Raw genomic sequence first — 17,994 nt, 5'->3', positions numbered from 1 at the left:
CTTCATTGGTGTCCATGTCGACACATGAATATGAAAACATTAAAAAAGTGAAAAATAAATCTTCAAAAACTCATGTCAACCTTTTTCATTGTCGACCATAGCCATGTCAGTGTTTTGCATGTGCCATTTAATCGTGGGGTTGCCGTGAATGCCCCCCATTGGGGGTGTCTGCGAATTGCGCGGGGGGGGGGGTCGCGGGGGGTGCCGCGAATTTTGTGGGGGGTGGGTGACACGAATCGCGGGAGGGGGGGTCGCGCGCGGGGGGTACCGCGAATCGTGGGACGGGGTCGCTGGGGTGCCGCAAATCGTCACAAGAAAAAATCAACACGGAAAGGTCAACACATTAAATGTTGACATAAGTGTGGCACTTCATTGGTGACCATGTCGACACATGAGAATGAATATGAAAACATTCTTAAAATGAAAAATAAATCTTCAAAAACTCATGTCAACCCCTTTTTCATCGTCCACCATAGCCGTGTCAGCGTGGGGGTTGCAGCGAATCGCGGGAGGGGGGTTCGCGGGGCCTGGGGGGGTTTGCCGCGAATCACGGGAGTGGGGGCGTGGGGGTTGCAGCGAATCGCGGAAGAGGGGGAAGCGGGGGCGGGCTGCCGCGAATCGCGGGAGGATGGGGGTCGCGGGGGGGGTGGGGTGCCCCGAATCGCCGGAGGGGGGGTCGTGGGGGCTGGGGTTGCCGCAAATCGTGGGGGGGTGTGTGCCGCGAATTGTGGTAGGGGGGCTTCACGGGGGTGGGGGAGTGCGTGAATCATGGGAGGGGCCCCGCGAATCGCTTGAGGGGGGGTCGCGGGGGGGTTGCCGCGAATCGCGGGAGGGGGGGCGGGGGGGGAGGTTTTTGCCGGGAATTGTGGGAGGGGGGGTCGCGGGGGGGTGCCGCGAATCGTGGGAGGGGGGGCGCGGAGGGGGTGCCGCAAATCGCGGGAGGGGGGGTCGCGGGGGGGTGCCGCGAATTGTGGGAGGGGGGCGGCGGGGGGCGCTCACCTGGTGTGTCTGGTGAGTAGCTGTGTCTTTGCTGGGTAACATGGGGAGGCAGAGGGTGTCTGGCACTTTGGGCTCACTGGGCTGGTTCTCTGTCATGTGAGTCAGTCATGTGAGTCAGAGGCTCCACCCAGCGTTAGAGAGTCAGACACACTTTGAGTGACAGATGTAGCCAAATATATAAGAGATATACCCAAGGTGCTAGAATGAAAACATCAACATAAGTTAAAGGTGCGGTTGACTTCCAACTGTGTCCATGTTGACTGTGTCGACATTCAGAAAAAAACAGTGAAAAAACCCATGTCGACCTAACGCATATGCCGACCTAAACCCATGTCGACATTGTCCCATGTCAACCTTGACCCATGTCGACCTACAACCCTGTCGACCCAACGGTGTCGACCTAATGACTGTCGACCTAAGTATGGTCAATAAAACGATCCATACCCGTCTATGTAGACATAAGTAGACATGAACACAGTATAGGCGTGCCGTATTGCTCGCTTTGCCTTCCTCACACTATTATCTCACTCTATACCCACTAGTAATGTGAGACTAAGGAAGATGTGCAGGAAAACAGATCTACTGTATCTACTGTTTTTATCAGAAGTAGTTTGTAGAAAACAAAATAGACACATACACACGCATATATGTGAAGAGCGTTTTTTTTGGGAGGGGGCCCGGAGATGTTCATGTACTGGGCCCCAAGATTTCTGTTGCCGGCCCTATCCACCACATGTCGACATAGGTCGACATGGACACTGTCTAAGTGTACCGCGTCCCCTAGCACAGCTCGCTGCGCTCGCCATGCATTGGGCTGGGTGCCTCGCTGCGCTCGGCACACTATTATATTCTCCCTCCATGCCCTAGTGGATGGTAGGGCATGAAATACCACCTGTCGGCACATGTCAGCTGAAAATTTAGCAAAAAGAATGAATGTCGGCCTTTTTTCATGTCGACCTTTTCTGTGTCGACCTTTTGACCATGTCAACCTTTAGACCCTGTGTGTCAACCTTTAAACCCTGTTAACCTTTTGATTATCTACCTTTTGACCCTGTCTACCTTTTGACTGTCGACCATTAGTGGTCGACCATATGACTGTCTATCATGCGTCAGTCTATGATCAGTCCGGATACCCTTCCAACAGATTAGCCCATTTAAAAAAATGACAGGAGCTGATTGATTAATACTTTGGAAGGAATTAATACCCCTTTTACACCAAATTCCCTGGTCGGACCCTGGTCTTTGAACACAGGAGTTTCCAGGGTTGGACCCAGCTTCATACCCTATTTACACAGCACTGTGACCCAGGTCGGACCCAGGTCTGCGCCATTTACACTGAACCTGAGTCAGCACTGCTTTTCCCTATGGATGACATTAAAAATGTCCATTTTAGGACTGATAAACTGCCAGCCAACCTTCCCTTAATGATTTAAAATAAAAATGAAAAGACATGACTAGTTAACATTGAAAATTGTTGGTTTGTTTATTTTGTAAAATATTTTTTCAAAAAGTTTTATTCAGTGCTCAAGCACACAAAGCGGTGTAAAAGTGCAGCATCACCCATGTGCTCTCCCCAGCCCCTTCCACTGTAGCAGCAGACGGGATCTCCCATGTGCTCCCCCCAGCCCCCCCCTCCAAAATAATAATAATATAAATTATATCAATTATGATTTCTGCGTGCACTGCGTGTCTTTTGCCACTGCAGCGCACTGTGGCAAGGCGTCCAGCACTTCTGGTATCCTTTCGCACTACCCGGATGTCCCAACCTGGGTTGGGACCATTTACACCGCCCACGACCCAGGTCCAACCAGTGTTCAACCCTGGTCAGGACCTGGGTAGGAGACCAGTGTTACTAGACCTGGGTTGGCCCCCTTTACACCAATGCTGACCTGGGTCCGACCTGGGTCCAACCTGGGTTATTTCTTGGTGTAAAAGGGGTATAAATTGCCAAGAAATGTCTGCACCCTGCCAAATCAGCAATGCAGCTGCTGCACTTTAGGGCAACGTGATCTTGAACAAAAATGTTCGCTACTCCAGAGGGTAGTAAACACTTTTATTCGAATAAAGCATTTGGCCCAGCCAGACCAATGGTCCGGGATTAGTTGCTGGTGTTTAGATGCTGCATCAACAGAAATGTACACAGAATTGTTTATAATATAAATAAAGAATAATCTTTATTTATCTACATGCTTTGATAAATGTCCCCATAAGTGTGGTTATACAGGTGCTGGTGAGCACATGTGTAAGTGATGCAGAAATTTGCCATAGCAACCGCCTACCAGTGTGCATTTATAATACAAATCTATCCACATGAGAGTAATGTAGAGGATCCAAACCAAAACCTGGTTTGGATCCTCTACATTACTCTCATGTGGCAGAAGCAAGGTTGCTTGTGCAGATACGGTCACTAGGTCTACAAGCATTGGGTTGACAAGCATTAGGTCGATACCACTAGGTCAACCATACCCTCCAACATGACCCATTCCATTAGGTACAAAATGCTCTTTTCCTGGACTTCTCTGCCAGTGACAGTTACAGATGTGGGGCTGCAGCACAGTCCAATATTCAAAAAGGGGAGCCACACCTAGTGCCACTCCTAACATCACTGTCCTGGACTCACTGACAGTTGATGTGACCCCCCTCTTTGAATATTGGACTTTGCTGGAGCCCCACCTCTGTAACTGCCACTGGCAGGGAAGTCCAGGAACAGAGCATTTTGTACCTAATGGACTGGGTCATGTTGGAGGGTATGGGTCAACATGCATGAAAGTCAACATGCAGGAAGGTCAACATGGGGTTAAGCCGACATGTGCCGACAGGCAGTATTTCATGCCCTACCATCCACTAGGGCCTGGTGGGAGCAGTGGCGTAGCTAGAAATTTTTGTCCCCCCTACCAAAAAATTTATAATTGATATCTGGATGTGATATACATATAAAATGGACTTACATTGTGGGCAGCTTTGGATGTTAAATAAAGCTGTGGTGCCTAAAGTAGGTGACACAGAAAGCGGGGGTCAAGGGGCATGAGGTGGAGGAGGAAGAGAGAAGTGCGCGTAGCAAGGAGGGTGTGCACAGTGTAGGGACACAGAGGAGTGCGGCTTTGAAGAGCTCAGCCGGAGCAAAAGGAGGCTGCCGGGGTGGAGCGGCAGGACAGCGGCAGGAAAAGCAGGCTGCCGGGACAGAGAAGGAACAGGGCTGTGTAGTGACCAGAGCGGGCTGCCGAGACCAGTGTGCGGCAGCACCGCAGAGTTTGAGTTTGAAGAAACTCAGGGAGCCCGAGGTGTGCTCCCACCACCACCAGTGCTGTGCCTAAACACGTGCAAAGGGGGCAGCCGTACGAACGTGTGGACCCTCTCCCAAAGGAGAAGGGCCCCATGGTTCCCCTAACCCCCCTCAACCATAAGGCCGAGGAAGGGAAAAAAGGGATCGGTGGGTCCTCTTCGCCGAAGCTCAGAGAGACTCGCGTTTCCTCCACCCCCGGAAGGGTTTTGGACGATGGGTCCTCCGCACCCGAAGGTTTGGAGAGACCCGCATAGGCTTCCCTCCGCCTTGCGGCTCGGGGTTGCCCTCGAGGGGACCGGGACTCTCCCCAAAAGGTGAAGAGTCCCAGTCACGTTTGGGGAACGGAAGGCCCGTTAGGGACAGCCGCACTACCCAAATCAAAAAAACGTGACAAACTAACGAAAAAAGTGAAGTGCTCAAAAGTGCAAATCAAAGAAAGAAATAAAAAGAGGCCCTAGCCAGAAGGGCACCGCAGAGGCTACACCTGGCAGGAGAAGAGAGGTGAGCAGCCAGCATGGTGAGGAGGAATGAGTACCTGCAGGAGAGAGCGAGAGCCGGTGGTGACTAGAGGAGAGCGGCGGTAGTGGTGGGAGCAGCAGCTCGGCGGCCCGCGAGTGACAGTGACCAGAACAGCTGCGGTACGGCTAAACAAGCAAGCCCTGCCTGCCGGTGAGTCCCCAGCAAGATTCCCCCCTCCTGTACCTGAGATCCCCAGAGGCACCCAGTACCCTCCTCCTGGGTGGGCAGTTTAAAGCTCCACTTCAGCTCTGTAGAGCCAGGCTCCTGTCAGCCATATAGAGAGACCCCGTGCATCTAGGCACCTATTGGCCAGAAAGAGAAAAGCAGACTAGCAAGGTCACCGCATCCCCTAAAGGGCCCCATACATCAGCAATTAATTGTGACAATTTTCAGATATGGAGATGATTGCCACAATTAATTTTAGATGTGTGGGCTCCCCCTTTTGGCAATCCCAATCAAAATCGCCAATCGATTGCTTAATCAGGTTTTTAAACATGCTTAATAATCTGGTATTATCTGCGGATCTTTTTTATATGTGTGGGCATTCCCAATTCGTCTTCTTCATCTATTTACATTATGAACAGCTGAAATGACAATCGATTGGGCAATTTCCAGATATGAAGATGCAATCTTTAGATGGAAAAATCTGCAGATCACTGAAATAAATCTGTAATGTGTGGGCAAAGTCAGATAGATTGTAGAATCCATTTATCTGGCCAAAAAATCCCTGTATCTGGAAATCCATAAATTTTGATTGCTGATGTATGGGGCCCATAAGGCAGGCATGTCCAAACTGTGGCCCTCCAGATTTTTTCAAACTACACATCCCAGCATGCCTTGCCATAGTTTAACATTCCCTAATAGAAAAACTGGGGCAAGGAATGATGGGACTTGTAGTTTCACAACAGCAGGAGGGCCATAGTTTGGACATGCCTGACCTAAGGGAAAGGGCTCAAGGGAAGTATTGGGATTCATGAACCCTCTGCCATACTCCTTATCAGTAGCTACATGGGACAAAGGGAAATCCCTGGTTACCTCCCTTAAAGAAGCAGCACCTGCAGGGCCTGATCCATTCAATCCCTGCCTTCTACTACAGCTAAAAGGACCCAAAAAGGGGAGATTATCCGGGACTGAAGTTAAGCCTACAACCCTGTGGATTACAAATGCCCGTGAGAACCCCCACTTGGAAGCGGTGAACTCGCCTTTAAGGACACTGCGATCACCCGCAACCTCACAGGGATTGTTGAACCCCCATATTGCGAGATTCTGTTGGATATAAAAGTAGGGACTATTGGTTAATGACTGACAGTGATATCACTGAAGGTACTAAAAGTGCAATATAAAAACATTCATTATTGCGCAATAATAATTACCTATTTATCTGTTTATCGTGACCTATGCAATAGTAATTACTTGTTTATTGTGATTTATGCAATAACCATTCTACATTTTGTTATGATTCATGCAAATGTGTTACTCAGGTTATGTTCTATTGAATGTGAAGTTTAGACAGTCTTATAGTATAAAAGTCAGAAGTGAGCTATACGGATTAGCGTGTAACGTTAGTGGTTAGAACCAGAGAGAGAGCGTAGCGACTGTAGTCAGAGATGGTCAGAGCACGTGGTAAATGAGTTACTGTCATTGTGTATTATTTACTGATATTGAAAGCAATTGGTTGTTTAGCATGGTGTAAAAAAAAGTGTTAACCCCTTTTGAACCACTCTGAGTGTCCTGCTTCCAATCCTCTATGACATAGAAGTAGCACCATCCAAGCGGCAACACCGGTAAGACAGCACACCAACATACATCTGTGGTTATCACAATGATACCCAAATCTATATGCTATTTTTCCCAATCCGAATAGGTTAGATTAGAAAGTATAAGGATATACATCACAGGTATGCAAATGCTTGCTTAATTAACAGGATATACCATAATGTGACTAATATGTACCATCATAGTTACCTGGACGACCGCTAATTTTCTGATTAGGTATCCCATTAACCAATATTCGATGCTTCCTGGTATAAGCATTTTGTTGAATCCTCTTATATACAGAATCTACTCCAATTTGTTGGTATGTAATATGATCTCATATCTTTTTCATGTCAAATTGGACATTTATAATATCCTTTCCCTCGTCTATTCCCCTGCCTGATGCCCTTTATGTGTATATTGTATTTCACACCTTTAAATGAATTAATGTAAGCCAACAAGACTGTAACGTATATGCAGCTGGAAGTCTGAATTTAATTTGTAATGATTTTATATGAATTATACTTTATTTGTGTGGCTCTCATTTATTTCTGTATTGGTTCTGTTGTGGGACACTTGTGGTTCTCCAAATCCCAGCATGCATGGGAGGTTTGCTGGACCTTGTAGTTCTACTACAGAACCCAATATCTACGTAAACAGTTTTCAACTTTTTTTATACAATAAGCTCAGCATTCAGGGACTCTGGGGACAGCTCCGGGCTTCAGCTCGAGCCAGAGGTCCCCTGTAAGGGGGGGGGGGTGCCTTTATTGGGGGGTCCCCACTCCCCCGAGGGATATGGCCTGGGCTGACAAGCCACAGGAGTAATGCTTTGGTTGTTGGGCCTTATAGAAAAAAATGTCCCGGCCTGTGGCATTAGATGGCTGTGGCACGGTGCTGATTTCTGAAAAACGGGGGGTCCCCTACTCCTTTTGCCCCCTGTATTTTGGGAACCAGGACTGGGCCAAGAGCCTAGTGCTGGGTATAGAAATACAGGGTGGGGGGGCATTTGATTTTTCCCCCAATATTTCTGCAACCGAGACCTGCTAAATCTTGATATGACTGAACTGTGCGATGCTTCAGCCTCGTTCGTATTTGGCTGCCGGGAAACTCGACAGACAAATACGAATCACTCCATCATCGGAAAATACGAATCCGGAGAACATAGCAGCTTTGTAAATTAGCTGTATTCTCCGTGCATACTTTTGGACGTTTCTGGTCGTATCCGTTCATATGCGGGATCAGCCCTAATCAGCCTTATTATAAATTTACCCCATTGACTTTAGTTGCAGTTTCTCTCAGCACCCTCTCTCCATATGAAGTAAGTGTAAAACAGTCAGTTCAGTCGCTTGGATTAATAAAGTGCAACGGAATCTGCTGCGCGATATCATACCTCCCAACTTTTACATGGAAAGAATAGGGACCGCGCGAGCGTCCGTAAAGGGTGTGTGGGTTATGTAAATGAGGGTGCGGCGTATGCAAATTATGGCCGCGCCCCCGTTTTCACAGCATCTATTCTGTCAGATTGGGGGGACTCCCAACTGCCCCCCGCAGCGGGACACTGCCAGCCGCGGGAGGGATGCGGGAACGTCCCCAAAAACCGGGACGTTCCCGCATTTAGCGGGACAGTTGGGAGGTATGCTATAAACTGTAAATAAATAAATAGCAGAACATCTCCCTGCATTATTACTTTCAGTTGTCACAGGAGTCATTTGAGCCACAGGGCAGCCTCTAGTGGCCACAGGCACACATAACAAAGGCGAGGAGTAGATTTTTATTATTTAGGATATATACAGTACAGTACATTTATATACGGATATAAGTGCATATTTGTTTTTTTGTCTAATACTTTCAATTATTTTTGTTTCCTGCTACATCGTAGTCGGAGTGGAATTCTAGTGGACTTCTGTTCACTTTGTTTAGCATCGTAAAGTTTTCAAATAAGATTTTTTTGATTCATGTAGCTTCTTATGACTAAATACAGACATTTCTAAGTATGAATCAAATACAATCAGCCCCATAGAACACAAAATTTTCTTTTGAAACTGGTGTTCCCTATTAGGAATAATTGTCTGTTCTTACAGGAGTCCAGGAAATCTTAATGTGCGTACACAATGGCCGATATATCGGCCATTTGAGTGAACGGTGATATATCTATGCACCATTGGCCAGTGTGTACTAGTGATATATCTGTAAATGGTGTCGTTCACGCATCGTGCTGTGTGTGTATGGGCAATCCACCGACCGCACATACAGCTGCGCTGGGAGCCTCCGGTGATTGATAGCTCAGTGGGCGGGCACATGCATCACAACATTTGTGATGTCAGTCCTGACGGATTGGGCAGCGTGTTCTCCATCAGTCTGTAGATATAGCTGAAGATATATCTACTAGTGTGTACGTGGCTTTACCCAAATTTGATACATTCCAGGAGAGGAAACTGTGCTAGTATTCCAATTATGTCATATAGGGGCATTTTAAGAGAGGAGGAGGCCCGTGTGCAACCTCCTCCGGCTGGGCACCCTCCTCACTGAGCGTCGGGAGAAGTAGGGTCTGAGCAGTAGAGTGCTTATACCCTACTGCGCTTGTGCAAATCTCTGGAAAAATGGCGCAGCGGGCAGTTTTCCAGAGATTTTTATATTGCAGCATTGTGGAGTCTGAGCACTAGAGCGCTCAGACTCCACACAATTTCGGCAGTGCTCCTGCCACTGATGCTGGATGCCATAGGCTAAGTATTAGAAAAATGGGTGCAGCGTGCCCAGTGTGGGGCCCCCCTAGGACCCATTATAGATAGGTCACTGATGTTATAGTTCCTTATACTATGCCCTCCCTAGTTTATCTTTTTCTGCATATACAGTAAGTGTGATTTGGTCAAGAATGGCACAATTCAGTAGATTTCCAAACGAGGGCTTATATCATCCTGTAATGATATTAAGGTAATTGTTTCAACCTTTAAATTGTTTGTAGTTTTGCATATGGCCCCTCTGATTGTTTCATTTAACAGTTTTGTTTCCTTTAGGACAAGTGGCACTGCTGAAATCCTTAGCAATCTTCTGTTAGATTTCATAAATTCTCATCCAGGGTCTTGGTACTAAGAGATTTCATAGCTCTGCAAAATGAACAGTGAAACAAAACAGAGAGTAAACAAAGAATAAACGCAATAATAAAGCAAATGCAACAGATCTGTCACCTGAACTGACAACATACTGCACCTGTGGCATGTCGGCATGCTCAGTACATTGACAGTGAACATATGGACATTCATCATGTCTACCAGTATATGTTACCATTAACTGTCGACAAACCATCTCTGGTAATCTAGTGGTCTCTAACCTTCTCCCCATATGCGTATCACATTCATAACTGCGCATGCTCATATTCGCATGTGCAGGGCTGCTGTGCGGATGCCTTTGGCGACTTGCATAGTCCTGGAGGCATTTGATCAGGGGGGGCCAGTTCGAAGTGGGCAGTTGGCGATCGCATGGGGCACCTAGCGTTTCCTTGGCGTACCCAGCAAATGACTTTGCCTCCATACGTTATCCTCTGAATGGATGTTTATGCAAACATGCAACAGGATGTGAGGACCGCGGCAGAGGACAGACGTTTGCTCTCCCGGCGGGTGACATTAGATGGCTCGCTAAGCAGCTTCATTCTGATACATTGCCCAGCCTGAAAAAATGCGCATGTGTATGGATCCTAGCACGCATGCGCAAGGCCAAACAGCATCAAAAATCAGCGATTACTCTATTCACAAGCCATTTGCAAGTTGTTGTTGTTTACAAGTTGACACCGCCATTGGGTGTCACCCGGACATTTTTTGGAATTGTCCAGGCGTTTTCAGGAAGGGTGTGTGATGTTAGCTCTGCTGGCCTTGATCAGCCTGTTTTCTATCACAGAATGGAAATATCTTTCGATGGTGAGCGAGTTGCGTATGTATTTACAGCTACCCGATGATCGGTTAGATTTTTGCAAGCCATACAGAAACTTGCATGAGATGGATTTCACTCTGGGCGGTAACTATCTGATTGCAGGGCTCTGCAAAATTCCCATCTGCAGTTAAGTTTGAATAACCCAGTATGTTAAGTAGAATCCATCTATTCTTTTTACCAGTTGGTCTACAGGGGATACGGTCTTTGGGTCACCACCAAGTAGGTAGATCAGCATTAGGTCAACATGATTACTTCCGGTGGGGCTGGGGAGAAGGCGCGGGTGGCAGGGGGAGCAGCGGGGGGACGGGGGAGACGGAAAGCGTGGAGGAGTGCTGTGTTCCCCCCGTCGCTGGTCACGGCGTCCCCCGGCTGGAGAGTATGGAGGGGGAGACGGACAGCACCCACAGCCACGGCACCCAGGATGAAGACCGGTGCTGTGATACCACCGGCATGAGGACCTGCTGCCGGTCCCTCATGCCAGCAGGACCCCCGGCCGCCACACCACCGAAGCAGAGGGAATCCCGGCCCCAGTGGAGGATCCTGGATGATCCCAGCCCAGCACTGCAGCGGAGACTCCAGGCAAGCAGGCCCTGGCAAAAGCCCTAAGATGGACTGGGAAGCCCGTCCGGCCCCACACATCTCTGGGTGAACTCAGCTGCCCGGGAGAAGGTATGGCTCCGGAAATTGGGCCAGAGGAGGCCTAACTTCGGCCACAGGCCTCACTGGCTCTCGCAGGCACCTGGCCTCACTGACTCTCCCCCCCCCCCCCCCCAGCCTCATTGACTCTCTCTCTTCCCCCTCCCCCAGCCGCTGCCTGCTCTATCCACGCTACCCACGCTGACTCTCCCTACAGGAGGATGGCCTGGTGAGGCCTTCAAGATGGCACTGCAAATGGCTGCCTAGTAACTGTGCACTCAGCAATATGTATATGTTCCCGGTGTGATAACTGTACTGTCCTTGCTTATATTGCTACTTACCTGGCTGCTGCAATGACCAGTGGCGCCGCTGATGGCTGCCTAGGCGCTGTGCAGCTCAGCGGGTATGTGTTCCCGGTGTGATAACTATACTGTCCCTGCTTATATTGCTACCTACCTGGCTGCTGCAACGACAAGTGGCGCCGCTGATGGCTGCCTAGGCGCTGTGAAGCTCGGCGGGCATGTGATCCCTGCAAGTAATGTCTTAATGCTTTCAATGTAATGTGTATAATGTCGTCCCCCCCCCCCCCCATTTCATCCCTGCTTGATGCTGCACTGTAATCCACAAAAATCCTAGTGTGCGCAAGCATACATGGCCAATAAAGTTGATTCTATTCTATGAGATTAGGTGGACATGGGATAGGTCAACATGGGTCATTAGGTTCGACTTGGGGTTTTTCACTGTTTTTTTTTTTTTTTTTTAGCTGACAGGTGGTATTTCATGCCCTACCATCCACTAGGGTGTGGTGGGAGAATAAAACAGTGTGCCGAGCATAGCGAGGCACCGTGTCCGAAGCATGGCGAGCGCATGGTGGTACATTTCGGTTTCCATGTCGACACAACATTTGCCGACAGGCTGTATTTCATGCCCTACCATCCACTAGTGCATAAGGGTAAAAGAAAAAATCAAAACAGGTCAACCTAATGACCCTGTCAGCCTTACCCCTGTCGACCTAATGACCCTTTCGACCTTATGACCCTGTCGACCTAACCCATGTCGACCTGAATACATGTCGACCTAATGGTGTCGACCTAATGACTGTCTAACAACTTGCAGGTGACCAACTGATCCACACCTGTCTTCCAATTGGATTTATAAAGTGGTAAGTGATGGATTTGGTGCTCAGTGGCATAGCCACCATGAGACAGACCCCGCGGAAGCTTGGAGGACTATGTGAGTGACCCCCTGATGCCCGGCGCTCTCTCCATGTAACCGGGCTGCTGCTGCACTGTGCTCCCTCCCCGCTGCTTGGTGCTCCCTCCATGTAACAAAACCCCCTGATACCCGGTGTTCCATCCAGGTAACCCGGCCGCTGCTGCTAGGCGATCCCTCACCGCTGCCTGGCGCTCCCGCGCCGCTAACTGTTGCTCCTTCCAGGTAACCCGGCCGTTGCTGCACGGCGCTCCCTCCCCACTGCCTGGTGCTCCCTCCCTGCTGGCTGGCGCTCCCTCCCCACTGCTTGGCTCTCTTTCCAGGTAACCCGAGCCACAGCTGCCCGGCGTTCCCTCCCTCCTGCCCGGCGCTCAGCGGCGGGCCGGTGCCATGTGCCCCCTGCCCAGTGCATTAATGCAGCACTGGGGCCACTGCTGCCCCCCGCCCTCCGCAATTAAATCCATCTCCCACTGCTTATATCCTGCAGTATCTCATATTGCTGCTGCGGCTGGACACACCATGCTCCTCCAAGTCAAGGCCTCCATCAAGCCCTGAGTCCCCACAGCTGGTCCCTGCTCAGTAAGTGCAAGTAGGCTGATTAGCATACCTACTGAGGTCTTGCTGTGTGTTCGGACCCTTCTGTGTTCTGTCCTTATGTCTCCCCACACTTTTTTCTTCTGCCCTTCTGCATTCTGCCCATGTGTCACCCCCACCCCTCCTGTGTTCTGTGCCTATGTCACTTAACCTTGTGTTCTGTCCCTTTGTCACCTCCTCTCTGTTCTTTCCCAGCCGCCATTGTGTAAGGGGGGGGGGGCACAGGAAACTTTTTTGGCTTGTGGGAGCAAATTTTATAGTTACGCCACTGTTAGTGCTCTTTATACTTAATTATATTTTATGTGAGACACAAAACTTTAGCATTTATTATACACATTATTAAATTACTACCTTTTCTTGTGTATGTGATAAAATAAACATTAATGTAATGTTTTGGTCTGAATTTTTTACCTCTTCCTTTCTTTGTGCCTCTTGGCAGACACACTTATTGTAGTAATGATAAAAATAAGTACGAGCACTCCAACGATAACGGATAGACCAATCGTTGCATGTAACATTACATCTGGAAGACCGTCCTTTGTAATCTCTAAAAGATAAAGATATTCAAATAAATACTATTCATGTCTTGGTAACATGGCACTGTCATATAATAAATTATAGAGGCGTATCTATGATGGCTGCAGGGTGCACCCTGCTCCCAGAACAGAAATTTACCATGTTATCATCGTGCTTTTTAACAACATGTTTACCTGCTTATCTTGCTGCTAGTTGTGTCATATCTCTGGTTATTCCTCAGAAATATGGGGTTGATCTCAGAAGATTCTAGCACTGCTTTGTCCACTGCAGGCACCATATTCAAAAAGACATTGAGGCATAGTTGCCTACCCTCCTGCATTCTGCAGGAGACTCCCTGAAATAGCAGCAATCTCCCTCTCCCCCTCATTAGTCTACCAATCTCCCTTCATTTCACCTAGCCCACATTACACGGTTACATTTTTAGGGAAAAAAGGAATGAGAGATAAATACATTAACATTGAATCATCTGCACCATTTCCCAGCACTTTGGCAAGTATAGTATCTCTAATACTAAGACTAATACTATTACACCAAGATTGCAGCCACATATCTTTTTAAAATACTCCTTCTGTCAAAATACCCTTTCTTAAATAATTTTAACATGTCTGGGATGTAGATACTGTAGATTCATATGCAGGTTAACTTTTAACACAGTGGTTCCCAAACTGTGCGCCTAGGCTCCTTGGGGTGCCTCGGGACACTTGCAGGGGTGCCTCGGGTTGGTCGTCCAGGACCATTTCAAATTATTTATGATCAATTATTTCTGGACAGAACCAGTGCTGGTGGCTGCCAATCATAATATGTGTACAATCAGAACCAAATCCTACCCTTTACCACATAACTGAACCTACTTAATTTGATATATATATTTTTGGGGGCCTTGGGGTGCCGTGGAAAAATTCTGATACTCTAGGGTGCTGTGAGTAGAAAAAGATTGGGAACCCCTGTTTTAACATATCCTTTTGAAATGAAGGAAAATAAGATATGTTATAACTACAGTACATTAGTCATCTTTGCTACCATTAAAGACCATTGATATAGAGCAGCGGTTCTCAAACTGTGGACCCTGACCCCAAAGTGGGTCCTGACCTTCTCAGCATGGGGTCGCGACTCCATGTTGCTGACCATCAGGCTGATTACTTTTCTAATCTCAGTCAGTGATGACCTTCTGCAGTAACTTGCTGGGGTCCTGTAATTATTTTTATGTCTAATGGGTTCTCAGAGCAAAATAGTTTGAGGACCCCTGGTATAGAGTGTATTGACCACAATGACTTGGGTCCATCTGGGATCAGGAGTGCCAAATTATTGGGCCAGCATCGCAAATTCAATGATTACTGTATCTTGGGCTGTATCCCTTCCAGCATGTGTACATCTCTGGCCCCACCTTGTGTATCTCTGCCCCAGTGTGTTCAATTTTGTATGTATACCAACTTCTCATATTTCTGTATCCTCCAATACATGTATCAGTTTGCATAGCCACCAATCCACATTGTGTTACTGCTCCCCATAATGGGTCCGTGTTCTTTTCCTTCTCTTCCTTTGTATGCATGTCTCACTTTGTTCCCCATACCATCAGATCCCTTTTTTTTCCTACCTGCCCCAACAACCAACTGTATTTCTATTCCTTGCACCCAAATCATGCTTGAACATGCATTACACATTAGCTGCACAAGTGCTTTAGGCAATTGGGTTAGGATCTGGCAGTGTAGTGATAGCCTAAGATATCTCTTATACTGTTCACTTTTAGTGGGTACAAACCATCATCAGAGCCACATTACTGGCAAGAGACTCAATAAATTGCCCAATAAAATCTTTTTTTTTTTATGGCTCTGAAAATGGATGTGGGCAATGCAGAGTCATACACATATTAATCATATCTACACTTAATAAACAAAGAGGAGGAAATGGATTATAATGATTCATTCTCATATAAGGAAAGTTCATTTTCATGAAATGAAGTCTATGTGGAGCTAGATATATGAAAACATAGGCTTATCTTGACCAAGGCTGGATTACCCATACTTGTCTACTCTCCTGGAACCTCCATGAGACTTGCACATATTCGGGTATTGTGGAGGCTACACCCGGATCCTGCCCTCTTTCTAGTGAACTCGGCAGGTTAGGAATAACAATGCTGGTCCTTGAGGAGAATTCAGGGCCAATCGGACATGTTATTGTAATAAAAGCATGAGGAATTTCAATTCAACTTCAGTACAGGTAGAGTCTCCCGTATCCGGAGATCTCTTATCGGAAATATTCCCCCAAAAATAGTTGTTTTTTTTTAGAATATTTCGGATTCCCCCCCCCCCCCCCCCTGTTGTTTTCATACTTACCAAGTCCCCCGATGTCCACGGTGGCCTTCAGGATCCTCTTCAGTATCTCTAGAGGTCCCAGGAGTGCATTGCGCTGGTGCGCCGGTGATGTCAACGCCGCGACTGCAAACTCACGCAATGCACCACTGGGACTGCTGAAGAAAATCCTAAAGGATGCCGTGGGAGCATTGGGAGGACCAGTTAAGTATATTAAAAAAATTCCATATCCGAAATGCTTGTGGTCCCGAGCATTTCAGATAAGGGATACTCAACATGTACAAGTTATAGCATTTTGCCATGAGCAGTGGGATCTTATGACCCTTTCCTTTTAGACATAGTAAAAACATGTTATCTATTGGAATTAATATGGTCTTGTATCAATATCAAACATAGAATCAAACCTGTCAACATGTTCTGTGTAACCTCCAGTGATCCATCATGAGGCTCTGGTGTTATTCCCAACAGTTCACACATTAGGGCATACACATGGACACTCTCAAAAGGCTCCACTACCAGCCCCTTTTTGAAAGAGGGGCCAACAGCTCGGAATATAGTTTTCATGTCCATGGCCTCATGATCAAATCCATGTTCACCTTTATTAAACTGGAACTGAAAAATCTATGAAATAATAAGAAAAGTTTTGATAAGGAAACCTACTTTACTGTTTACACATCAAACAAATCTGATAACAATTAAATACAGATATGATAAAAATAAAATGCACATCATTCCATAATAAAATATACAAATATACACTTTATATACCATGGGTCTTCAAACTGTGGCCCTCCAGATGTTGTGAAACTACAAATCCCAGCATGCCTTGCCACAGTTTTAACACTCCCTTATAGCAAAACTGTGGCAAGGCATGCTGGGATTTGTAGTTTCATAACATCTGGAGGGCCACAGTTTGAAGACCCATGTTATATACTATCTAATATTTTGGATCTAGGCGCTTAAAGAAAATAATAGATTATAGCCTGTGGCGGTTTTTACCTATGGGCTGCAGCCCCCCACCAGGTAAAATCCACCACTGTCTCTGCCTAAAGTGAAGCCAGATGCAGTCTGTGAGACTGCTCTAGCTTCACTGTGACTGGCAGTGACTTCCTATTGAAAGTCCGGCCTGCCAGTCACTCAAGGCAGTCTCATTGGGAGGTGTTCCCTCCCTGCCACATTGTGGCAGCCTCCCTCCTCCAAAAGGGTAAGAGCCACCAATGATTATGGCTGAAGGTTTGTCCCATGAATATGAATTATCGTATATACTTGAGTATAAGCCGAGTTTTTCAGCTCTTTTTATTTGCTGAAAAAGCCCCACTCGGCTTATATTCGAGTCAGTGGCTTTAATGATGTAGCCGCGGCTTAGGGAAGATGGCCGTGACTACGTGAACATGGCTACGAGCCTCTTGCACTGAGGACATGTATGGTGCAGGAGGCCTGGCCATTGCAGAGCAACAGGGCAGCGCAGAAGGAAGTCAGTGCCGGCCGCACACCACACTCCCCCTCCCTCCATGGAGCCAGTCAGCGGCACCCCCCTACCGCCCTTCAGCAGTTTACCTCTGCCGTGGAGCAGGGCAGCGGCGGCCACGCACCACCTCCCACCCCTGTGGAGCCAGACAGGGGCACAGCACCTTCCCTACCTCCCTGGAGAAGTTCAGCGGCAGCAGCAACTCCCCCCAGTACAGGGGATGCAAGAGGTCAGTAAAAGCCTGTGGTGTCCTATGCAGGGGGAGCAGCCTGTGGTGTCCTATGCAGGGGGAGCAGCCTGTGGTGTCCTATGCAGGGGGAGCAGCCTGTGGTGTCCTGTTATTATGCAGGGGGAGCAGCCTGTGGTGTCCTTGTATTATTATACAGGGAAATTTACCAGTAGCTGCTGCATTTCCCACCCTAGGCTAATACTTGAGTCAATAAGTTTCCTAGTTTTTGTGGTAAAATTAGGTGCCTCGGCTTATATTCGGGTGAACTTATACTCGAGTATATACGGTAAATATGTAAAAAAGTCCTATTTATTGTAGGCTTCAATTTCTGTTGGATGGTCTCCACAAATCAGAACTTTACTATCTAAATCAGAATAAATGGGAAGTAGGTAACTCATGAGTGACTGTATATTTGTTTATTACAGAACCACACTATCTGTATATCATCATGTAAAGCATCAGTGTGCCTCACTCTGGGTAATTCAGTTCTAAGGGATATAACACATTACAATTATGATACTCTTTTTAG

General features: G+C 47.4%; 1 protein-coding gene across 1 annotated transcript in view; it reads right to left on the bottom strand.

Annotated features, from left to right (window-relative positions):
* Positions 1 to 8,308: 8,308 nt before the first annotated feature.
* Positions 8,309 to 17,994, bottom strand: part of ENPP7 (ectonucleotide pyrophosphatase/phosphodiesterase 7) — a 28,302-nt gene continuing 18,616 nt past the window's right edge. The window contains exons 4-6 of the mRNA XM_083148628.1: positions 16,173 to 16,389; positions 13,334 to 13,469; positions 8,309 to 9,660 (exon numbers count right to left, since the gene is read on the bottom strand). Coding sequence (XP_083004754.1) covers positions 9,615 to 9,660; positions 13,334 to 13,469; positions 16,173 to 16,389 — 399 coding nt within the window. The 3' untranslated portion in view covers positions 8,309 to 9,614. The remainder of the gene's footprint in view (positions 9,661 to 13,333; positions 13,470 to 16,172; positions 16,390 to 17,994) is intronic.

This window comes from Crinia signifera, chromosome 6 (genome assembly GCF_055691185.1).
Source record: "Crinia signifera chromosome 6, ASM5569118v1, whole genome shotgun sequence".
Taxonomy (NCBI): Eukaryota; Metazoa; Chordata; class Amphibia; order Anura; family Myobatrachidae; genus Crinia; species Crinia signifera.
This window is presented reverse-complemented; position numbering and strand designations above follow the sequence as displayed.